Source organism: Chelon labrosus (assembly GCF_963514085.1).
Source record: "Chelon labrosus genome assembly, chromosome: 2".
Taxonomy (NCBI): Eukaryota; Metazoa; Chordata; class Actinopteri; order Mugiliformes; family Mugilidae; genus Chelon; species Chelon labrosus.
Genome location: NC_140338.1, coordinates 2774177 through 2797943, shown reverse-complemented (window position 1 = coordinate 2797943; position 23767 = coordinate 2774177). Strand labels below are relative to the sequence as shown.

Here is a 23767-nt window from a genome sequence, read left to right as displayed (position 1 = left end):
GATCCCTGAGTTAATCTCAGATGTTAAGGTGACAGTACCAGACAGTTGGATAAAAAATATGAATAGAATAACGGAAGAGAGAAAGAACTATATCAGAGTAAATATATTTCTGTTCAGGACTGGACGTCTTCTTCTTCTTGGTGCAGTTTATCTGTTATAATCATTTTATTTCAGGCTGAGTTTAAAATGTTTTCAACAGCTTGACTCCTGACACGAAACTTCCTCTAGTTTTCTTTTAAACTTGACAAATCTCAAGACATGAAATTCATTAAAACCCGTTTAGATCATCTTCTGTCCTCCAATAATGATACTTGTTATGAGCAATTAAACAGCAACACACTGTTTGTCTGAAACATGAAGTTTAGGACAAAGCTCAGAACCAAAACTTAAAAGTTGATAAGAGTTAAAAGAATCATCATCAGAAATAAAATGGATTATTTATATGTAAGCAGACGATTCTGTTCGTCTCCTCACAGAGAAGATATAAAAGATTTATTTTATTAGACTTTTTAAACTGAGAAGAAAGTTATTGTTATTAGATATAATATATAATATATAATAACAATAATAGGAATTATTATTATATAACATAACGATATATGAATATATGCCTATAATAATAATAACAATAAGAAGAAGAAGAAGAAGAAGAAGAATGCATAAATGTGACATTAAACTTCTGTAAACCAGGGATGGAAACAAAGAGCACTTTTATTTTGAAGGTGCTCATCTGACGTCTCACCTGTCTCAGTCTACCTGAACACTCCCTTCCTGGCATCACTCAACTGGAACCTCGGCAGACTCAGAAACTCTGAATTCACTCCAGGACTCTCTTTCTCCAGGACTTTCTCCAGGACTTTCTCCAGGACCCTCCAGACCTGCAGCATGTCGGGCATCGCGGCCGCCTTGCAGCACCGCCGGGAGAAGGACCAGGGCGTCGGCACCAACAGCCAGGCGGTGAAGTACCTGAACCAGGACTACGAGGCTCTGCGGCAGAGCTGCTTCGAGTCGGGCCAGCTGTTCCAGGACGACACGTTCCCGGCGCTGATCTCCTCGTTGGGCTTCAATGAGCTGGGCCCGTCCTCCTACAAGGTCCGGGGAGTGACCTGGATGAGACCCACGGTCAGTAGATCCACCTGTCTTACCTGGTACCAGAGTCCCTTTTAAAAATTGACCATTTAAGAGAAAAACTCAACATCAAACGTGTTTCTATGAATCATCAATCGACTCATTGATTAGTTGATGAGTGTATTAGAAGTTTGCTCATCATCAATAAGTTTTAGTGTTTAATGATCATTAATCTCAATCAGACAGACCTGTTCAATAAATCATGTTCAGTTCTTCTTTGTGGATCAGAAACTCTTTCCTTCTTAGCTGCAGCGCCCCCTAGTGGCCTGAACATTAAAACTAAACATCACTGAACGGCGCCCTCTTGTGGTATTTATGACCTATAGCTTCTCGAGTTGAGTTATGTTAGCTGATGTGTTCAGAGAGGGCCGGTTAAATAATTTTATAAAATGTCTGAGGAAATTGTTGACATTCAACGTCCGCATCCTTTCATGATGACATTACCTCAGTAGCTTCGAGGTGCCTACAGTTGCCTAGTGTTTACATGACATCAGTTAGTTATTTGTGAACTTTTCTGTTTTTCCCATTAGCAACCAAACTAACAGTCCTGACAAGTCAGTCTAGTACAGACAAAGCAGGAAGAAACGTCCCAGATAACAGATAGCATAATGCGTGGTTTATGCTTCTGCGTCGATTTGATGCCGTAGCTACGGCGACAGCCCAGACCCTAACGCCGTAGCCTTCCGTAGCCCTCCGTAGACATGCCCCTCCCGAGAAATGTAACTACGGGTCATGTAGCGTATTTCTGCTTTACTAATTCTGGCTGCTTCTCCATCTCCGCAATTTTCAAACTGATGAAGAAGCAGCTGGAAACACTGAAGCGGAAACACGCTGCCACCAATCGGACCAATCACAGCTCTTGCTGTCTGCGTCACCGCGACGTGTAGTTACATTTCTGGGGAGGTCGCCGTAGCTACAACGTCAAATTGACGCAGAAGCCTAAACTGCCTATGCCTGTTCTGTCAAATTCTGGCAAAAGTTTCAAACACCATTGTTGAATGTGAAGCAGGAAGTAGAAACAAAAACTGACAAAAAACACACAACACCGACCAGGGTTTGGATGGAGTTTTTACAGAGCGAGCCAGACTGATGATTGCACAAGTATAAATGGTGTCTAGTCCTACAGAGACATAAACCACACTTCATTTCTAGCTTGCTAGCATATTAGCAGTTAGCTCTCCGGCTGATGCAACCTGCTGAACAGTAGATGTTCAGCAGGTTGGGTTTGTTGTGCAATATGGACAGTGCACTCAACCTAATATGTAATATATGGTTCTCACAACTCCACCCACTCGTTAATACACAACTAAAGTGATTCTCTGATTGACCATGTCTCTGTAGAGGACAGTTGGTCTCTAGTGGACGTCCCATGGCTCTGGTTGCCTAGGAAACCCTTAGCTATATGAACATCTCTACTGCTGAGCTAGCTCCTCTTCTTACATCTGGGTTCACCCGACGCTCCAAGCCGCTATCTTTATGGTGGATATGGTGGTGGAGGAACGTGCAGAAAGTTTTTCTTCAAGGTGTAAAACTCCAAAGCTTCGCTAATAATACGCATTTCAGCTGTTTTATTGTGACAGGGACTGACTTCCTGTTTGTTTCTGTGTAGGAGCTGACCTCTGACCCCGAGTTCATCATCTCTGGAGCTTCCAGGACGGACATCTGTCAGGGAGCGCTGGGTGAGAAAGCATTCGGCTTGTGTTTCACCTGAATAGCCTCAACTCAGAGTCAAACTGGAAGAACCGGTCCCTTGGCCCCTTCAAATAACTATATTAGTCACTGGGAGAATAAAGGAGCCGGTTAATGAATTAGAAATGAGTCACAGTTTACCTGCTTCTACCTGACAGTTGTTACATAATCAGTCCTTAGGCCAGGAATGTTGTTTGTGTGTTGATGCTGTAGGTGTTAGCTTGTATGTGGCTAACATGGTGATGCTGTAGACGTTACCAAAGAGCTCACACCAGGCTTCAGGTGTCACTCCCTGCTTCACCCCACCCTACATATTTGAAAAACATGGCATTGACTATAAAACCACTTCAGTGTGGCTCAGTGAAAACCTCTAGGTGACAGATTCAGTTAAAATCTTAATTTTATTTAGAAAACAACGCTCTGGATCAAAGAAACGATGTCAAACTGGATTTAATGTAGACAGGTCAGTGCTCTGTTAGCCGTTAGCTCTGTTAGTAGCTTGTTTGCCTCTGCTGTTTCTGTTAGTGCCATGTTGGCTCATGGCTCACTCCACTTGAACTAAAAATGAAGGTTTCTAATTGTATCATGAATCATAGAAGCATCCGTATGATCCTGATAACTAAAGCATAGCTGAGGTGGTTTTATTCAAACAAGAAGAAGAAAGAAAACTGGAAACAAACAAACACACCTGAGAACACTTCAATTCCATTCAGTCAGAGGAATCAGCTCTCAGGTGAGCCCTAAACCTGACAACACCTGAGCTGGAAAATTCCACTGGGCGTGGCCATGTGTGTCTGTTATTGTGGGCAGGTGAGGATTTCCATACCAGAGAGAGAGAGAGAAGAGTGTTTGTTAGTGTGTGTTTGTGCGGCAGCGGCACAAGTGTCATCTTGTCAACAGAAACAGTAAACCTGTTACAGGGTGGTGGCTGACTCTCATGTGTTCAGGAAATAGTTTCTATGGCAACATATAGGAACACCTGGGAGGCTTCAACCAATCGGAACACGGATATCATCCCTCTGCAGTGAACACAGAGTAGAGCCTCACTGTCTATAAATATTCATCCACGTTCTGATCTTAAGCCCCGCCTCCTGTCCCTCTCTCATCCAGGTGACTGTTGGCTGCTCGCCGCCATCGCCTCCCTCACCCTCAATGAGGAAGTTCTGGCACGAGTTGTCCCTCATGGACAGAGTTTCAGGGATGGAGAGTACGCTGGCATCTTCCACTTTCAGGTACAAACCAGTAGCTCCAGAAACACCAATAAACCAGTGCTTCCCGTAACATCCTCGTCTCTCTTGTCTGTCCTTCTTGGCTTTTTGTCTGTCCCTCTGTAGTTCTGGCAGTTCGGTGAGTGGGTGGACGTGGTGATCGACGACCGGCTGCCGGCCAGAGATGGAGAGCTGTTGTTCGTCCACTCAGCGGAGGGGAGGGAGTTCTGGAGCGCTCTGCTGGAGAAGGCCTACGCCAAGTAAGACCTGGCTGAAGGTTCACTCTGGTCGATCGTTTTATCCAGCTAAACCTTTTCTGACTCGCAGGAAAACGTTTATTGGTGAAAAGAGAGAATGGGAATGATTAGTATTACTGGCAGAGACAAACAAACTGTTGATGAACACTTGGAATGAAAATTAGTATTCCTGCATCGGCCCTCATTGTGTATAGAGGTGCTGGACCACTTCCTGGTATGGACGACTTTTACAGGTAGAACCAACAGGTCTTCAAACAGATAGACGTCGTCCCAAGGTAGGAGTCCCTGACAGGAAGTGTGTCCACAGTAGGCGTCAGTGACAGGAAGTGAAAAATAGATGTTAGGGTGTAGGGTGGTTGGAGAGCACGAATCGCTGCGGAGAGTCCGGTCAGGACTCTGGTGGGTCTCAATAACCAGGCCGTGGAGTGCAGAAAGAGTTCTTTAATTTCTGATTAGGTTCTTCGCTCTTACAGGGACTTGTTTGCGTGTGTGTGTGTGGTTTCTAGGATGTACACAGAACAAACAGAGTGAAAATCACACTATTATTAACATCTTCATACCGCAAAGGGTTAATAATAATCAATGATAACATAAAAGTTTACCACATTAACACACTGCTTATTATTTAACGTAAAACAATGGCGATCCAAAAGATATGGATTATTAATATAAACTGAAATCTACTTACAGGACAAATGGACGCACACATCCCTCTTAAACAGAAAAACTAGATCTGGAACACAGGAAAAAATCGACTGAAAAAACTGCCAGCAACACCTTTTAGTGAACTTTTAGTCCTCTCTCCTTTTCTGCTACTGGTTAAGCAAACCAATCCAAACTGGTTCCTGTTGCTAGGCAGAACAGCAATAGTGCGCCCTCTAGTGGCCAGTAATGAGTCACTCTCTTTTCAGCTCCTGGTAATAGACAGCCTTTTCAACAGCCGCCCCCGAATTCAGGAAGTGAATTCGAACCACTGTAAATGCCTCTATTCCTCTTCAGGAAGAGCAGGGAGACTTATAAGTCTTGTCACGGGTCGGGTGTATGTTCTGCCCTTCACCAACACCTCGGCAGACCGGACATGGTTGTCAGCTCCAGGGAAGACTTGAGTGATCTTTCCCACAGGCCAGAGGGCCCGGGGCAACTGGTTGTCAACAATCATAACAACATTTCCCACTTGCAAGTCCACAGCTTCCGTCCGCCATTTCTGCCGGGCCTGGAGGCCAGGAAGGTAATGTTTGAGGAAATGCTTCCAAAACTGGTCAGCCAGTATTTGGCTATGTCGCCATCTCCGCCGACCTAGGATCTCTGGGCCCTCATAGGCAACCTGGGGCAGGAAGGCATCACGCCGCCCCATGAGGAGACAGTTGGGGGTGATGGGATCAGGGTCCGCAATGTCTGATGAGACATATCCAAGAGGTTTGGAATTTAAGATTCCTTCGATCTCGGTAAGAACAGTGCGCAACACTTCTTCTGTAACCGTCTGGGCCCCGATAGTGACTTGAAGTGCAGCCTTGAGAGAACGAATCTCCCTCTCCCAGCATCCTCCAAAGTGCGGTGATCCTGGAGGGTTGAAAGCAAATCGAATCTGCTGGCTGGCGAGTTGAGTTTGGAGCTCGGGTTGGAGGGATTCGAAAGCCTGCCGCAGCTCTCTTTCTCCTCCTCTGAAGTTTGTGCCTTGGTCGCACAGGAGCTCATGAGGCTTTCCCCGCCGGGCGATGAAGCGTCTCAGAGCCATCAGGAACGCGTCAGTGTCCATACTGCTGAGAAGATCTACATGAACTGCCCGGGTTGTCATGCATTTGAACAGTATCCCCCACCTCTTCTCATTCCTGCGACCAATCTTGATGACATATGGCCCAAAGCAGTCGACGCCGGTCGAGTAGAAGGCAGGCTCAAAGGTGCGCTGTCTAGCTGGGGGAAGGTCAGCCATCTTGGGTGGATTAGGTCTCCCTCTCCACTTTCTACACTCCGTGCACTTCCTTTGGTGTCGACGCACTGCTTCACGCCCTCGCAGTATCCAATACCTCCTCCTAATCTCTGCGAACACTCTCTCCGGCCCTGGATGATGCAGCTTGATATCATAGTCCTGTATGATCAGCCTCGTCAGAGGGTGCTGGGGATCGAGGACAATGGGGTGTATGGTGTCTGCTGTGAGGTCGCTGCAGCGGCGGAGACGGCCTCCCACTCTGATAAGCCCTGTTGCCTCGTCGAGCTCTGGAGCCAGTGACATGAGGCGGCTGGATTTTGCCACTGGTTTGCTCGCAGTTAGCAGAGCAGACTCTTCTGGGAATGAGTCTCTCTGCGCCTGTTTCAAGGCCTCCAGTTCAGCAGCAGCGTAGTCATCGGCGGTCACAGGAGTTGATGGGTTGGCCGCCCCATGCAGCTGGTGGGCAGTGACCTTCAGGTAGTCCCTCAGGGTCTGATGCTGTTGGGGATCTAGCACAGTTGAAACTGTAGTCAACAGCACAGCCATAGCAGATTGCCTCACCTCACTCTCTGGCTCATCCGGAGGGGAACATGGGGGCTTTGGCCAATCCTCTGGCTGCTGCTTCAGGAATGTTGGGCCATGGGTCCACCTGCCACCATCAGCTAGGTCCTGGAGAGGGAGACCTCGAGTGATGTCGTCTGCTGGGTTGTCTCCTGTTGGCACATATCGCCACGTAGCAGATCCTGTCAGCTCTTGGATTTCCGCGACGCGCGTTCCTACAAAAACTTTGTAGCGACATGAATCCGATGACAACCAGGTGAGAACCGTTGATGAGTCGGACCATAGAGTGAGGCTACGGATGGGGAGGGTCAGCTCTGTGGTAATGACCTTGCAGAGCTGCGCGCCAGTGAGGGCTGCACACAACTCCAGACGAGGGATGGACTGCTGTTTCTTGGGGGCCACACGGGACCGTGCAGCAAGGAAGGAAACCTCGACCTTGCCCTGTGGGTTCTCAGTCCTTAGATAGGCCACAGCTCCATACGCCTGCTCTGATGCGTCGCTGAACACATGGATATCTCTCACACTGCAGGGGTGGTCCATATCATCGCTGGAGTAGCACCTGGGCAGGGTTACCTTTGGCAGGTGTTCAAGCTCCGCCTCCCATGAGCGCCAGGAATGCAGCAGGTCGTCCGGGAGCTGCGGGTCATCCCAATCTCTCTTCTTGTTCCACAAGCACTGAACAAGGACCTTTGCTCTGGTGGTGTAAGGTATTATGTAGCCGAGAGGGTCATATTGGCTGGCGAGAACTTTATATATGTTCCTCATCGTGACCACTGAGCAATCCACCATGCGATGCTTGTAGGACAGGGTGTCTGTCTGGCAATGCCAGTGTAGTCCGAGGGCTGACTCCTGGACATCTGGCCGACCATAGCTGAGCCACAGTTCGCAGGTATCTGACCTGGCTTCAGAAGGGAGATGGGTGATGATGGACGGGTCGTTGCTGGCCCACTGCCTCAGCTCAAATCCTCCTTCGGCCAGAAGATGGCACAGTTTGTCCACCAGAGCTCTAGCAGCTTCTCTTGATGTTAAGCTGTGTAGACAGTTGTCTACGTAGAATGACTTCTCTACGATGACTCGCACGTCCTCTTCTGGCTGGCTGTGGTCCCGCACGTGCTTCTGCAGTGCAAAGGTTGCACAGCAGGGACTGCAGGTGGTCCCGAAGGGGAGGACTTGCCACTCATACACACTTGGTGGGTTTTCTGGCCTCAGGTCTCTCCACAGAAACCTCAGCAGTGGTTTGTCTGTCTGGAGCAGCCGTACTTGGTGGAACATTCCGCGGATGTCGCTGCTGAAGGCGAGGGCATGCTCTCGGAAGCGGAGAAGCACAGCAAGCAATGAGGGGCCTAAGGGAGGACCTGGCAGAAGGAGCTCATTCAGGTTGTGTCCTTGATACTGGAAGGAGCAGTTGTACACCACACGGTTCTTCCCATTGTGTTGGACTATATGGTGTGGTATATACCAGGACTCCTCTGTGGTTTCCACCTGATCTGGCTCCATCTTCACAACATAGCCTGCATCTACCAGTTTGTCGATCTCTGCTTGATAGGCAGTGGCTTGCTCTGCGTCTTTTGATAACCTCCTCTCGATGCTCCTAAGCTGCGGCAAAACAGCTTCGGGTGGAGCGTGTAGCTGAGGCATGTTCTTAACTCGCAGGAGGGGTGTGGCGTAGCGCTCGATGCCGTTGACATTCACTCTGATGGTCTGCTCCTGGAGGAGATGAATGGCTTCATGGTCTTGGCGGGATCTTGTAGCCAGCTTCTCACTGCGATAAGGCAGTACATCCATCTGCCACAGTTTCTCCACATGAGTGAAGAGGTCGAGTGGGGACAATGTGGAGGTGAAGAGACATTGTGGTGCATTAAGGCTGAGCTTCATGTCTTGTGCTGGGCCTTGTAGAGTCCATCCCAGGAGCGTCCTCACGGCGGCTGGTCCACCAGGAGGGCCAAACCGAACAGGCTCTATTGGTGTGATGAGGTGAGTGCAGTCAGAGCCGATCAGCAACACCGGATGAACTCTATCCAGAGTCGGTAGAGGCAACCCAGCTAAGTGCCTGTACTTCTTCTGCAGTGTAGCGGTGGGATGGGTGTGCTCTGCCAGTCCCAGCTGTTTAGCAGTGAATGCACTCTGGATCTTAAACTGCTTCTCGGGATCATCAATGGGAGATATGGTGAAGGACACAGCCTCCCCGTGAAGCACCTGCAACTCCTGTCTGACAGTGCGCAGGGCTAGTTCTTCTGGCTTGCCTTTCAGACCCAATTTCTTGGCTGCAGCATGAAGAAGGATGGTTCGCTCTGAGCCATCATCTAGAACAGCGTACGCCTCCAGTGACCGGTTGCCCCTCCTTATGGTAACCTTGCTGATCTTTAGGAGCACCTTACAGTTGTAGGTGGGGCGGTCAACATACAGAACTCTGCTGGCGGTGTTCACAAGACAGTTCTCAGCTGCAGCTGTCTCTGGTGCTTCAACCTCTGCTCTCTCATTCACCTCGTGTAGCACAAGCAGATGTTTCCTGTTGCATATCTTGCAGGGGGCTTTCAGGGTGCACTTGGCTGCCTGGTGGCCACGACCACAACGCCAGCATTTGTTGTTGCTTCTGATCCACACCTCCTTCTGCTCTCTGTTCAGCTGCTTGAAGTTGGTGCAGTTGTTCAGGTAGTGGTTGTTGTTGTCACAATATGGACAGTAAGCTGTTCCCCTCTCCTTCTTGCTGAGGCTGTGGGCTGGAGAGGCTGATGCTGATGGAGGTGTAGGAGTGCTTGGCTCTGCTGCTTTACCTGTGCCGAGGAGGATTGTGGTGGGTTTGCTGGTGGGCTTGGAGTCTCTCCGGTTCTCTTTCTTTCTGGTAGAGGACTCCTCTCTTCTATAGCTGGCACCCTTTCCACTGTCCTCTTGCACCTCAAGCTCGTATTCCAACCATTCAGCCAAGTCAGTGAGTGTGGGAATAGCTACTCTCATGGGGTGGATGAATCTCTTAAAGCTGGCGGTGAGGTCATGGGGTAGTTTCCCGAGTAGCCTGGATACATGAGATCCACACTGCAGCTCCATGTGACCTCTTGACCCCAGCTGCTCCAGCATGCCTACCAGAGAGCGTACACGAAGAGCAAACAGACGAAAAGCTTTCACATCACCACTACGGACATCTGGACCATCCATCAACTCTGTGATGCGTTGTACAGCTAGCTTGTGTGGCTGCCCATACATCTTGGTGAGGGCCGTCATCGTGTCTGTGTAAGGCTGCCTGGAGTTGCTGTATGAGTCTGCCACAAGCGAGGCTTCTTCACACCTGAGGTGATCTGTGAGGATTTGGAACTTGAATCGCTCGGTGGCGTCTCTCGGGAGGATATTCTCCAGTGCAATCTTCATCTTTGAAAACTCTCTGGGGTCTGGTGACATCAGAGGTGGAATAGATGGCTTAGGCCCTCGGTAAGTATGCTCTTGAGTGAATGACAGGTCTGCGGGTGGATGATATGGGGTGTAACCGTCGTCTGCTCTGTCAGCATAACCATATCGTGGATCATAGGGGTTATAGACTGGCATGGGTGGGGTTCTCTGACCGTACTGATCTGCCCTGGGGTAACTTGCTTGCGAAGGGACAGAAGAGTATGGTGGGTAGTGAAGGTCCACTGGTACCCGCTGTGATACTTTGAGGTGGGAGAGATCCTCTGCTAACATGTCACTAGGCTTGGGTGGGGGGTAGTATGCTTCCCTGGGGTCAGCAGGATATCCTCTATATGGCATATAGGCTGGTGTTGGATGATAACTCTCACGCCCACGGGTGTCTGAGCTTGGTGGTGGGTGTGGATGCAAAGGTGCATGTGATGTAGCTGGCCTGGGTGTGTTCCTGATCTCACTCACCAGATTATTCATCTGTTGGCGGAGGTCGGTATTGGCTTGCTTCATCTCCTTTAATGCTGCCATGAGCTCAGGTACCTGGCTTGCCTGGTGTTTCAGGGCTGCATTCTCTCGGCTGAGCTGCTGCCACCCGGTGGGTGGCTCTGGTGCTTGGCTGGGGGGGTGGCTCTGATCACCCCGCATCTCCTTCAACATCTGTTCCCACTCCTCATCCACCACGTTTCGGTCTGGTGCGGGACTTTGGCTGAGAGGCGATGTGGCACCAGAGCGTGCCTCTGCTGCTGACTGGGCAGGCTCATCTTCTCCTGTGTCTTGAGGAACCTGGCTCTGGGCCCCCTTCTGGGATCCTGGTCCAGTTAAATCGTAATCCGACAGGTAACGGGGAACTGCTTTCTGCCTTGGCGGTCGGGAGACCGCTTCCTCTGGCTCTGGGTTAGGCATCTTCCCACAGTAATCCGTCGATCCGGCTCGAAGGACCAGTGAAAAATAGATGTTAGGGTGTAGGGTGGTTGGAGAGCACGAATCGCTGCGGAGAGTCCGGTCAGGACTCTGGTGGGTCTCAATAACCAGGCCGTGGAGTGCAGAAAGAGTTCTTTAATTTCTGATTAGGTTCTTCGCTCTTACAGGGACTTGTTTGCGTGTGTGTGTGTGGTTTCTAGGATGTACACAGAACAAACAGAGTGAAAATCACACTATTATTAACATCTTCATACCGCAAAGGGTTAATAATAATCAATGATAACATAAAAGTTTACCACATTAACACACTGCTTATTATTTAACGTAAAACAATGGCGATCCAAAAGATATGGATTATTAATATAAACTGAAATCTACTTACAGGACAAATGGACGCACACATCCCTCTTAAACAGAAAAACTAGATCTGGAACACAGGAAAAAATCGACTGAAAAAACTGCCAGCAACACCTTTTAGTGAACTTTTAGTCCTCTCTCCTTTTCTGCTACTGGTTAAGCAAACCAATCCAAACTGGTTCCTGTTGCTAGGCAGAACAGCAATAGTGCGCCCTCTAGTGGCCAGTAATGAGTCACTCTCTTTTCAGCTCCTGGTAATAGACAGCCTTTTCAACAGGAAGTGTGTCCAAAGGTAGATGTACTCAGGTGTTCGGTCCTCCGGTGTCTTCAGTTCTCAGTTGTCTCTGATGTCTCTGCAGGTTGAACGGTTGCTACGAGGCTCTGTCCGGAGGATCGACTACCGAGGGCTTTGAGGATTTTACCGGAGGAATCGCTGAGGTCCATGAGCTGCAGAGACCCAGTCCTAACCTGTTCCACATCATCCAGAAGGCCCTGGGCCGAGGTTCTCTGATGGGCTGCTCCATCGACGTAAGACCACGTCCCACGTCCTGCTGGTTGTCTCTAGGATTCATGGCATCCATGTTTAATTTCCCCGTCTGGTTTCAGATCACCAGCTCGGCCGACTCGGAGGCCGTCACCTCTCAGAAACTCGTCAAAGGACACGCCTACTCTGTGACAGGTGCAGATGAGGTAGGGACAGGTGGGCCCCTAGCCCCTCCCCCCCAGTGTCTGAGTGAAGAATTAAACCCTCCAGCTGTAACTCTGCGTGTGATTGACTGCAGGTGGACTACCAAGGAGACCGGGAGAAGCTGATCCGGATCAGGAACCCCTGGGGTCAGGTGGAGTGGACCGGCGCTTGGAGCGACGAGTAATAAAAGAAACTTTATTTATAAAACATAAAGTTAAGTTTTAAGCCTCTGGCAGTGAACACCCAGAGCTCCGTTTATCAAACCTGCCAAACTGGTTCTTCTGGAGCACAGCCAGGTGTCATGTTAATGAGAATATATTGTATGCAAATAAACCATGACGTCATGTGGGGGGCAGTAGAACATTGTCTCTAATGGAGCTCTACCGCCGCTGTAGAGTGTTTAGGCGATCTCTAATGATTACCCAGGACACATTGCGTTCACACTACCAATGAAATGTGGGCACATGCAAGCCAAACCACCTCCAAATGCGATCTCATTGCGACCTGGGGGTGTTCACACCTGTCTTTTACATGATTGGCTCACCCAAGGGCTGAACTAGTCTGTTGACACCTGTCAGCTGGATTTATTAGCAGGCCCCTCCCTGCTGGGTGGAGACTGTTGATCCTCTGTCAATCATTTGTGGAAGCTGCACAGATTCAGAGATGAAAGACTGAGACTTCCTTTGACCTCCAGAATAAACGTGCTACAACGTCTTTGGCCTGTACAGCCATGCTCTGCCCCAGAGCATCATGGGAAACTTCAAACATCAGGTCCTTGTTTAAATTAAAGCATCGGATGACTTGTTTTTTTCCTCCAGCTCGATGCAGTGGCGTTACGTCAGCGACGAGGACAGAGAGCGTCTCAGCCACCGCTCAGAGGACGGAGAGTTCTGGTAAAACTTCACCTGCATCTCCACCTCCACTTTACCTGAATCAGACCACCTGGTGAATTGAACCCTCCGTGTTGTCTTGCAGGATGTCGTTCCCTGACTTTCTGCGTCACTACTCCCGGCTTGAGATCTGTAACCTGACGCCTGACGCTCTGAGCGACGACGGCATCTCTAAATGGGCTCTGTCCAAGTTTGAGGGCACCTGGAGGAGAGGATCCACGGCCGGAGGATGCAGGAACTACCCCGGTGAGTCTTCTTTGATAACCTGTAACCCTGCAGCGTCTGTTTCCATGGGAAGCTAACATCCCTCTGGTCCACAGACACGTTCTGGACAAACCCTCAGTTTTTGATCAGACTGGACGAGGAGGACGACGACCCAGACGACAACGAGGCCGGCTGCAGCTTCGTGGTTGGTCTGATCCAGAAGAACCGCAGACGCATGAGGAAGATGGGAGAGGACATGCACACGGTCGGCTTCGCCATCTATGAGGTGAGGACACGTGGACGGGAATCTGAGCTGTAAGGGTTCTGTAAGGTTCCTCTAAGGTTCCTCTGAGGTTTGTGGGAGGTCAAAGACATAATCAATACTGATCAGTGTCAGTAGTGAATATAAATATAACTCTTTCTGAGACATGACGCTACATCTCCACCAAAGTGAATGGATGTTGTTTCTGTGTTCCAGGTTCCTGATGAGGTATGAAGTCCATCATGGCGGACAGTCTGTCTCCAGTCTGTTTCCAGACGTTAGGACGTCCCAACCACAGTGAGTTCACTCTGCGTGTAGTGTCTCGTTTGAAGCTAACCATGCGTCTCTTTCAGTACTCTGGACAGAGGAACGTTCACCTCAACAAGAACTTCTTCCTGCGTCACGCCTCCGCCGCTCGCTCTGAAACCTTCATCAACCTGAGAGAGGTCTGCAGCCGCTTCTGTCTGCCGCCCGGGGAGTATCTGATCGTCCCGTCCACCTTCGAGCCGCAGAAGGATGGAGACTTCTGTGTCCGAGTCTTCTCAGAGAAACAGGCCGAGTTCCAGTACGTTCACTCTGAGACGTCTGGTGGTCATCGGAGGAACTGCAGCTGCTGAGGTAGAAGTTGTAGCTGGCTGTGTTTCCATGGAGACCACTCAACCAATCAAATGTAAAAGTCTGGTGTGAATCTGTCCTTAGTGCTGGAATGAATCCATTCTCTCTGAGTGTGTTTTCTCCACGTGAGGTAAACATCAGGATTTTCCAGGAGAGACAGAAACATGGAGGTAGATAAACAAACAGTTGTTGAAACAAGTGTTTGAAAAGATGAACCGAGCCATGTCCACCATGTGGACAACAGCTTTGGAGACGTGGTGACATCTTGGTCATCTTCTTCCACTTGCAATTCAGGACTGGACACAAACGTGAAGGAGAAAATACCTCGTCTACTTCTACTGTTCTATTTCCAGTAGATTTGATGCTTCACAGCAGCAGTTAGTTCATCTGTGATCAGACTGATTGATTATTGATTAACGTCCATGTAAACACAGCCGGTGAGTGACAGCTCCTCAGTCTCTGCAGTGTGACTGGTGACCACCAGGTGGCAGTTCAGCTCAGAGTCAGTTATTACTCTGTGGGTTTCTGATTAGTGCACGGTTTTAAAACAGGAAGTTGAATCTTTTGTTCTTACAGAGAGCTGGACGACCCCATTGAGTCCCGAGTTGAGCCGGTGAGGAACAAATACAATTTCTAAAACAGACGTGAACAACATTTGATGTCAACATCTGTCAACATCTGGTTTACCTGAACCTTCCTGCAGATCAACATCGATGAAGATGACGTTGACGATCGCTTCAGAGCACTGTTTGGACAGCTGGCAGGAGGGGTGAGCCAATCAGAGTGATTGACATGTGTCTGGAGGCGTGGTCTGATCAGAATGATTGACATGTATCTGAGGGCGTGGTCTGATCAGAATGATTGACATGTGTCTGATCAGAATGATTGACATGTATCTGAGGGCGTGGTCTGATCAGAATAATTGACATGTCTCTGAAGGCGTGGTCTGATCAGAGTGATTGACATGTCTCTGAGGGCGTGGTCTGATCAGAATGATTGACATGTCTCTGAGGGCGTGGTCTGATCAGAATGAATGACATGTCTCTGAGGGCGTGGTCTGATCAGAGTGATTGACATGTGTCTGATCAGAATGATTGACATGTATCTGAGGGCGTGGTCTGATCAGAATAATTGACATGTCTCTGAAGGCGTGGTCTGATCAGAGTGATTGACATGTCTCTGAGGGCGTGGTCTGATCAGAATGATTGACATGTCTCTGAGGGCGTGGTCTGATCAGAATGAATGACATGTCTCTGAGGGCGTGGTCTGATCAGAGTGATTGACATGTGTCTGGGGGCGTGGTCTGATCAGAGTGATTGACATGTCTCTACAGGACTGTGAGATCAGCGTCTTCGAGCTTCAGAAGATCCTGAACAAAGTCGTGACAAAACGTAAGAACCCGAATCACTTCCTGTCTGAGTTTTAATCTGAAACTGAGACTGTGTCTCTGTAACAGGATCCGACATCAAGACCGACGGCTTCAGCATCACCACCTGCCGGAACATGGTCAACCTGCTGGACGTATCCTTTCAAAATCCAACACTAATTGTGACAGTGTCCCCTCAGTGGTAATAATAGGACACTGTTATTGTGACAGTCTGGCTTCCTGTCATTTTAGTTCAGTATGTGAACACCAGATGTTCCTGAACTTCTGCAACAGAAAGACGGCAGCGGTAAACTGGGTCTGGTGGAGTTTAAAATACTTTGGACCAAAATCGAGAACTTCCTGGTGAGTGTCCGACGTGTCACCTGTACAGAGTCTGTTAAACCTTCCTGAGGTTGAATCTGATCCAGGAACCCTCAGGGTCCAATGTTATTATTAATGAATTATTATCAATAATTAGCAGATGAGTGTTGATATGTAAATGAACTAAACAAGATGTTTAAACTTTTTCGACCAAAATTGTTTGTCAAGAAGACACTTCATAACCATAGCAACACAACATGGAAAATGTTTAAGTATGACTTGTTGTTGACAGAACATTTATCGTGAGAAGGACGTGGACCAGTCAGGGACAATGAGCTCCACAGAGATGAGGACGGCAGTGGAAGAAGCTGGTAAACAGTCACCCTTCTTCACCCTCTAAACTCTGCCCTCTGTGTCCTCTGACCTATCTGCCTTGTGTGTCCCAGGGTTCAGTCTGAACAACCCTCTCCATCAGATCCTGGTGGCTCGCTACAGTGACCCAGACCTCACCATTGACTTTGACAGCTTTGTTGGCTGTTTGGTTCGTCTGGAGACAATGTTCAGTGAGTCCTCTCTGCCCTCTATTTCCTGTGTGTCCTCTTCGTCCTCTGACAGGAAGAATAGACACATTTCCTCCTTCACCTGTTCTGTCTTCCGTCCTCAGACACGTTCAACGCGCTGGACAAAGACGACTCAGGAACCGTGGAGCTCAGCATTATAGAGGTAGGAACCAGCTGATCATGTCATTCTGGTCGTCATAGCAACACATCAATAAGGGTCAACAGGTTTATTAAATTACAATATTTGAAGACTTTTTTTTTTGAAAGTCAGTCGGGCAGCAGGCATGAACAGGTGTGCTAATGATGCTGCTTCACTGGGTTTTATTTTGAAAAGCTGACTCACCTCTGCTGGTCCAGAACAACAAAGCATTAATACCCTTTATTCTGAAAATCCAGCTTCCTTCCTGTTCATCCAATCATCATCCGCAGGCTTTTATTTATAAGTTTAACATCTGTCTGTCTGATTCTCCTGCAGTGGCTCAACGTGTCAATGCTCTGAAGAAACCGGTCCTGGTCCTGGTCCTGGTCTTAGTCACGGATCAGCTCTGCAGTTTTGATTTTACCCTGATCCCGTACCAGTGGCTCTGATAGTGTTGATCGCGTTCTGGTTCTGTTTTAGCCGTAATGAGACAATAAAGACGTGACTGAGTTTGTTGTGGTTTTATTTCTTCTAAAACAAAGAAATGTTCTGGTTGATAAAAACATCCCAGTTCGTCCAATCACGACGCTTCTGGAGGTAATACTGTGATGTCACCAAGACATCATGTCTGCGTTTTCCGGCGGACGAAGTCCTCAGCCCACCTCACGGCCTCGGCGATGTCACTGCTGCTTCCTGTTCCCTTGGCAACCAGTGTGGAGCCCCCAGCACTCCCCCCGAGGTGACGACACACCTCCACCGCCCAATCAGAGGCTGCGATAGAAGGAGAGTCCTACGGGATAAAGCAGGAAACCATTTAATATTAACAAGCCACGCCCCCTGTGAGGTCACTGACAGGTGAGTGGTTGTTACCTTGGGAACCTGACAGGCACACAGAACCTTCCCAGAATGCTTCTGGTGAGCGAGTAGCATCACATGACTGAGAGGAGAGAGGAAGCTGAGCTGGTTCACGGTCTTCATGAGGACCTGAAACACGTTGTTGATCGTTTAAGGATTCATCAGGAATCAATCGATCGGTTAAACTCAACCACCTGACGAGTCTGTTTACGTACCGACAGAGAATCCGTCTCCACCGAGTCCACCACAACCTCCTTCCTGCCGCTCCTCTCCAGCACAGCCTGAGCTCTGACTGCAGCCTGAGCAAAGCATGATGGGAAATCATGTCAGAGCACAACAGGCAGCTCTCGCGTGTCTCAGGTGTTTCTCAGGTGTGTGTTTACCTCTCTGGTCTCCAGTTTCCTGACCGTCGTGTTACTGGTCCTCTGCAGAGCTTTGAGTCGACTCTGCAGTTCTCTGCGCTGCCACTGGGGGATGGGGGTGTTATCTACAGCCTGCCAGACACAGATCAGGGTCAAACATCTCTGTTAATAATCACCTCTACAGTGGCTGCAGTGCATCATGGGTAGTGTACTTACATCAGAGAGGACGCCGACTTCCTTGGCGAGTCTCTGGGCGGAGTCAATGCTGGAGGCGGAGTCTGACAGTCTGGCTGACAGAGACTCCACGTCCTGAGACAAAACCTGTCCGGCCTCCCGAGCCTGAGGGCACAGAGAGGTCAGAGGTCAGAGGAGTCACGTGTGTGGTGGACTGATTATGTGACCAGACTGAAGCTGTCATGTGATCTCTGACCCGCGCTGCTTCCTGTCCCGTCACGGCGACGATCCGACTGATTCCTTTCACCATCTGTCTCTCGGAGACAATCACCAGATCCTGGATGGCCCCGGTCTGCAACAGGTGACTGAACAGAGACACATCAGTTAGTCTCAACGTCCAACGTCAGACGGTCACATGATGAGCTAGCAGCTTTCTGATTGGTCCACAGACAAGAAACAAACCACAGACTCACTGACAACTACAACGAGATGGAAGTAGAGGTTAGATTCTGTCTAGAGGTGAGGTTCTGTCTGCCCCTGTTGACCCAGTCTGAATAAATGTAAAAGGTGGACAGGTGTGTCCCAGTCTCACGTTCCACAGCACAGCTCCACGGACGTCTCTTTGTCCGCCTGATCATCGAACAGCTCAGACACCGGCACATCCACCGACACCACCCGAACAGGGTCCGGATACACCTGAGGACACAAGAACAGGACGGTCAGCACACCAGGAGACAGGTGACACCACGAAGCAGACAGAAGGGGACAGCTCACCTCGTCCACTGTCCTCAGGCCGCTGATGCTCCTGGCTCTCTGCAGAGGAAGCTCCTCGCTGTGGACGATCTGATTGGCTGAGACGATGTCGTTAACACAACTTTCCACCTGTTGCAGCTGAGAGACACTCAGAGAACCCTGAGGACAGACAGAGAGACAGGACGTCAGACAGAGACACTCGGAGAACTGTGAGGAGGACAGACAGACAGAGAGACAGAGACAGACCTTGACGGTGAAGTCGAAGCGGAGGCGGTCTGCGGACACATGAGATCCTCTCTGTTGAACTGAAGGACCGAGAACTTTCCTCAGAGCAAAGTTCAGGATGTGAGTCGCTGTGTGCTTCACCATACAGGACAGTCTGTGGAGCTGAGACACAGAGACAGACAGAGACAGAGGACGTCACATCAGCTGTAAAAAGAAGGGGAAAAAAAACACAGTCCCGTAGTTCTTGGAGCTCTGGTTCTCTCTGGTCTGTAGTTTTTGTGTCTATAGTTCTTGGACCATTGGTGTTTGGGCCTGTAGTTCTTGGCTCTATAGTTCCATCTGGTCTGTAATTCTTGGACTTTTAGTTCTCAGGCCTGTAGCTTTGTGTGGTCAGTGGTTCTTGGATCAATTGTTCTGTCTGGCCTGTAGTTCTATAGTCTATAGTTCTTGGATCGGTAGTTCTGCTGATGTTCTTGGGTCTGTCTAACCAGGAACACACCCAGCTTGGAGGCCTGTGCTCACCTGGTCCAGATGCAGCTCGATTTGGTCTCCAGTCTTCAGGTTGTCGGCTGCAGTCACCTGATGGACCACGTACCCCCCTGCCCGGAGCACCGCCTCCACCGGGTACAGCACGTCCTACAGACAGGAAACACATGGAGTCACCTGGACACGGACACTTCTACCACTTCCTGTGTTAGCGGTCAGCTGACCTGCAGCTCATCCCGGGTGAAGTAGCCCTGGTCATGGGACTGCCCCCCCTGCTCAGAGTAGAAGCAGGTGCGGTCCAGGATGACTCCACAGCGCAGGCCCTCAGGGACCTCCGACACCAGGGTCTGGCCATCGTACAGCGCCAGGACTGTCGCTCGGCATGCTGGGAACACTGAGAGTTGGGTACAGGTTAGCGGTGCGAAGAGGGTCAGGTTACCTGTGAAGGTGGAACAGGTCCATACCGTATCGGTCCTGGTCCAGGCGGTACTGGTATTTGAGGCTGTCATCGGTGTGAGGAACCCCAAGACGCTGCAGCTCCGCCAGGCTGACCACGTCCAACATCACCTGGGACTGATCAGCTGACTGCAGCTCAGACGTCACCTGAGACACACCAGAATCTGTTACCTGACTGAACCACTACACAAACCAGGTGCATTCTGGGAGCTCAGGGTGACACCTTCTGACTCTCTGCCATCAGTCGCTCCAGCTCTGGGCGGTCCACCTGGACCCCCCTCTCCTCCAGCATCAGGTCCACCAGGTCCAGAGGGAAGCCCAGGTCCCTGTGCAGAGACCAGGCCACCGAGGCTAGAACACAGTCAGAGGAGATACTGTTAGGCTCTGACAGGACAGGCTCTGATTGGACCAGGAGCTCACAGGTGAACTCACCTGGGAAGACTCCATGCTTGTAGTCCTTCCTGCTGAGGGTGCGCTGGATCAGCCTGCTGCCCTGCTGGAGAGACGCCAGGAAGTGAGCCTCATTCTCGTTGATGACGTCCATGATCTGGAAGACAAACACCAGCTGATCACTACTTCCTGTTCCATCGATCACCTGGTTCCACAGGTGTCACACCTGGATCCCACCACTCACCCGGTCCGCCTCCCTGTTCAGCTCCGGATACACGTCACCCTGCGACAAACAGGAAGAATCAATGTGTGGAAGACTTCCTGGTTAGAGGGATTGTGGGAAATGTATTTTACCAGTATGTGGGTGACAGTAGGAACCAGGCTGGCCAGCGCTCCCTGAGGAGCCTGAAGAACCTCCACACAGAAACGAACCGCCCGCCGTAGAATCCTCCTCAGCACCAGCCTGACCCACAAACACCAACCAGATCAGATACGACCGTGACATGACTGTAGCGCTGGCAGCTCATTGGACGGTGACTCACTCTGCTCCTGACATGCCTGGATGGACTCCGTCAGCGATGCAGACCGACAGCGTCCGGATGTGGTCAGCCACGACTCGGTACGCCAGGTCCACTTTCCCCCCTTCAGCTGTCCCCGTCCCGCCGCCGTACGGCCCTACTCTCGACCTCTGAGGAAAGACACGTCGCCGTGATAACAGACAGACACGTAGCCGTGACGACAGACATGCCATGACAACAGACTTGTACCTGGTGAATGGCGTGCAGCAGCGGGGTGAACAGGTCCGTGTCGTAGTTGGACCTTTTGCCCTGCAGGACTCTGACCAGTCTCTCCAGTCCCATCCCAGTGTCCACACTGAACTGGGGCAGGAGCCGAAGACTGTGGTCCACCTCCCTGAGGAGACACGACCAGACCAGGAACTGGTTTAATCCGGTTTAATCTGGTCTGGACTGGTTTAATTTTGTCTGAAGTGCTCTGAACTGGTTTGATCTGTTCTGAACTGGTTTGATCTAATCTGAACTGGTTTAATCTAATCTGAACTGGTTTAATCTAATCTGAACTGGTTTAATCTAATCTGAACTGGTTTAATCTGGACTGAACTGGTTTCATCCTGTCTGAACTGGTTTGATCTGTTCTGAACTGGTTTAATCTAATCTGAACTGGTTTAATCTAATCTGAACTGGTTTAATCTGGACTGAACTGGTTTCATCCTGTCTGAACTGGTTTCATCCTGTCTGAACGGGTTTAATCTGGTCTAAACAGTTTGCATATGAACCTGTTGTACTGCATGAAGACCAGGTTCCAGATCTCCACCACATCTGGATTGTCAGCGTTGACGAGCTTCGCTGCATCCCGTCCTCCCACGTGGTCGTAGTGGATCTCAGTGCAGGGGCCACAGGGGCCCGTGTCCCCCATCTCCCAGAAGTTGTCCTTCAAGCCGAAGGGCAGGAGACGACCAGAAGGAACCCTGAGGACGTGAGCGACATTCAGCTAACCCTAAACCAGACAGAACACCTGAGAACTCGTCTGGACTCACCCGATGTCCAACCAGATGTGTCGAGTCTCGTCGTCGGCCGGTAGACCCGCCCCAGCGTCCCCGCCAAAATAAGACACATACAGTTTCTCAGCAGGTATCCCATAATGCTCAGTGAGGAGGCTCCAGGCCATGCGACAGGCCTCCTCCTATACAAGCACAGAGACAAAATGAGACTCCGCCCCCTGTAAACAGGAAGTCCCCACCTCACCCTAACCCTCTCCCCACCTTGAAGTAGTCTCCGAAGGACCAGTTTCCCAACATCTCAAAGAAAGTGTGGTGGTACACGTCTCGGCCCACGTCCTCCAGGTCGTTGTGTTTGCCGCCGGCTCTGACACATTTCTGGCTGTTGACCACTCTGCGGTATGAGGACATTTCGCTGCGGGGGTCCGCAGTCCCAAGGAAGATGGGCTTGAACTGACACCACAGAAGAAGAAGAGTCAGCTGGAGGTCAAGCTCTGAGTCTGATCTTAACTCCACATATGGAGCTTTCCTCTGATTAAAGAGTCTTTAACTATTAAACAGGATTCAGTTTAAACAGGAGAATAATAATAATAATATCAGCAGTGCAGGAAAATATAAACAGGAAGTACATGTTCAGGGGGTTAACTTCCGGTTGGTTGATTGAGCTAAGCCAGGGGTGTCAAACATACGGCCTGCGGGCCAAAACCAGCCCACCAGAGGATCTAATCTGGCCCGTGCAAAATGCAAAATGTGGAAAATACATGGAAGATGACTGGTATTTGGGACGTTTCATTAAATATATGGACTGTCCTATGTTCAACATGGTTCCCGAACGCACCATTTTCTTGCGGAGTTAATGGTATGGACAGGTGTCAGTCAGTTTGATTAGCCAATCAGTGATGTTCAAGTTAAAGTAACCAGGTGGGTGAGATTGAGAGGAGAGAGAGGGAGCGAGAAATAACTAAAATGAGTTTAACACCCCTGAGCTAAGCTGTAAACACTGGACCAGTGTCGTATTAATTAAAAAATAATGAATTAATTAATCCCTCAGATTCAGCTCCACTCAAATGACTCTTATTTTGAAATCTATCTAACCGCCGCAGCCGTTGGACCGGAACTCACCGGACCGGGTCTGGACCCACCTGGTTCATGCCGGCATTGACGAACAGCAGGCTGGGGTCTCCTCTGGGCCGGACAGGTGAGGACGGAACCAGCAGGTGTCCGTGTTTCTCCCGGAAGAAGTCCAGGAAGGTGCTCCGGACCCGAGCGGCCGGCATCTCTGGAGCAGAGCCGCTGGAGGAGCGAGCTGAGCGGGCAGACAGGAGACCCCGCGGCCCGCTGGGCGGCCGGAGCCTCCGGAGCAGCAGCCGGAACATTTGGATCAAAGCCTGGTAGCAGCTGACAGAACCGGGACCATGTTGACCCTCAGAGCACTGGTTGTCACGGGGCGCATGCGCACTGTGAGCTGTTTCTTCTTCGTGAGGAATGATGCTGAACAGGATGATTTACCGCCACCTGGTGGAGACTCGTCGATCAATTAATCAATTAATCAATCAACATTATTAATTAAAGAAGAAGGAGGAGGAGGAATAAGAATATTTAGAAATAAAAATATATAAAGAATTAAAATGATGTTAAAGTCAGATACAAATAAAAAAATGTTTAAATCCTGTAGGAACCAGATCATTTAAGACATTTGACTGGGACAAACCTGAGCTACAAGATTAATATTATTACGACAACATGTCGATGTGGTACATTTCTCCCTCACTACAGATTCAAGTAAATCTGATAGAATAGAAGAAGTAATATTCCACTAAAAGGGCATGAAGTTTTATTGTTTACTTATTTTTTTCATTACAAACTATGCTTTATTATTATTATTATTATTACTATTATTATTATTACTGCGCTCACTAATATTTAATGTAATAGTTTATTTATTTATTTATTTATTTACTGGCTGTTTTTTCTTTACTTCACTGATTTTTAAAGTGTAAATGATTTTTATAAAATACAGTCACTGGGAACCTGAAGTAGAAATGTTTTCTTTGTAATATTTACCCT

The 23767-nt window shown here is 49.4% G+C and overlaps 2 protein-coding genes across 3 annotated transcripts; one reads left to right on the top strand and one right to left on the bottom strand.

Moving 5' to 3' along the window:
- Positions 1 to 773: 773 nt before the first annotated feature.
- On the top strand, positions 774 to 16993 carry capn2l (calpain 2, (m/II) large subunit, like). 2 transcript variants are annotated; one of them, XM_084570837.1, is made up of 21 exons: positions 774 to 1122; positions 2738 to 2807; positions 3928 to 4049; positions 4152 to 4285; positions 11798 to 11966; positions 12045 to 12128; positions 12221 to 12306; positions 12945 to 13019; positions 13102 to 13262; positions 13337 to 13506; positions 13699 to 13710; positions 13836 to 14047; positions 14674 to 14710; positions 14801 to 14866; positions 15431 to 15488; positions 15554 to 15618; positions 15758 to 15826; positions 16077 to 16155; positions 16231 to 16347; positions 16449 to 16507; positions 16820 to 16993. In XM_084570837.1, exons 1-21 carry the CDS (start codon positions 886 to 888, stop codon positions 16841 to 16843), a joined length of 2106 nt encoding a protein of 701 aa, XP_084426963.1. In that variant the 5' UTR covers positions 774 to 885; the 3' UTR covers positions 16844 to 16993. The 2 variants fall into 2 exon arrangements, with proteins under 2 accessions (XP_084426963.1, XP_084426962.1); XM_084570836.1 differs by having other exon boundaries at positions 11798 to 12128.
- aars2 (alanyl-tRNA synthetase 2, mitochondrial (putative)) lies at positions 16990 to 23559 on the bottom strand. The gene is made up of 22 exons (XM_084570824.1): positions 22843 to 23559; positions 21965 to 22153; positions 21740 to 21885; positions 21479 to 21670; positions 20952 to 21096; positions 20727 to 20872; positions 20539 to 20647; positions 20429 to 20467; positions 20227 to 20341; positions 20018 to 20145; positions 19803 to 19941; positions 19563 to 19732; positions 19375 to 19488; positions 18874 to 19014; positions 18649 to 18786; positions 18467 to 18570; positions 18131 to 18239; positions 17917 to 18039; positions 17722 to 17832; positions 17554 to 17637; positions 17354 to 17467; positions 16990 to 17273 (listed from the first exon to the last, which is right to left on the bottom strand). Exons 1-22 carry the CDS (start codon positions 23074 to 23076, stop codon positions 17106 to 17108), a joined length of 2958 nt encoding a protein of 985 aa, XP_084426950.1. The 5' UTR covers positions 23077 to 23559; the 3' UTR covers positions 16990 to 17105.
- Positions 23560 to 23767: the final 208 nt, after the last annotated feature.

Excerpts from the sequence above, each read along its gene's own strand:
- aars2 (XM_084570824.1), bottom strand. The coding sequence starts at position 23,076 with ATGTTCCGGCTGCTGCTCCGGAGGCTCCGGCCGCCCAGCGGGCCGCGG. Across the intron at positions 20,468-20,538 it reads CTACTGTCACCCACATACTG|GGTGACGTGTATCCGGAGCT; the intron begins GTAAAATACATT and ends TGTTTGTCGCAG. Across the intron at positions 19,489-19,562 it reads TCACCCGGGATGAGCTGCAG|GACGTGCTGTACCCGGTGGA; the intron begins GTCAGCTGACCG and ends TCCTGTCTGTAG.
- capn2l (XM_084570836.1), top strand. The coding sequence starts at position 886 with ATGTCGGGCATCGCGGCCGCCTTGCAGCACCGCCGGGAGAAGGACCAG. Across the intron at positions 14,711-14,800 it reads TTGAGTCCCGAGTTGAGCCG|ATCAACATCGATGAAGATGA; the intron begins GTGAGGAACAAA and ends ACCTTCCTGCAG. Across the intron at positions 15,489-15,553 it reads GAACAAAGTCGTGACAAAAC|GATCCGACATCAAGACCGAC; the intron begins GTAAGAACCCGA and ends TCTCTGTAACAG.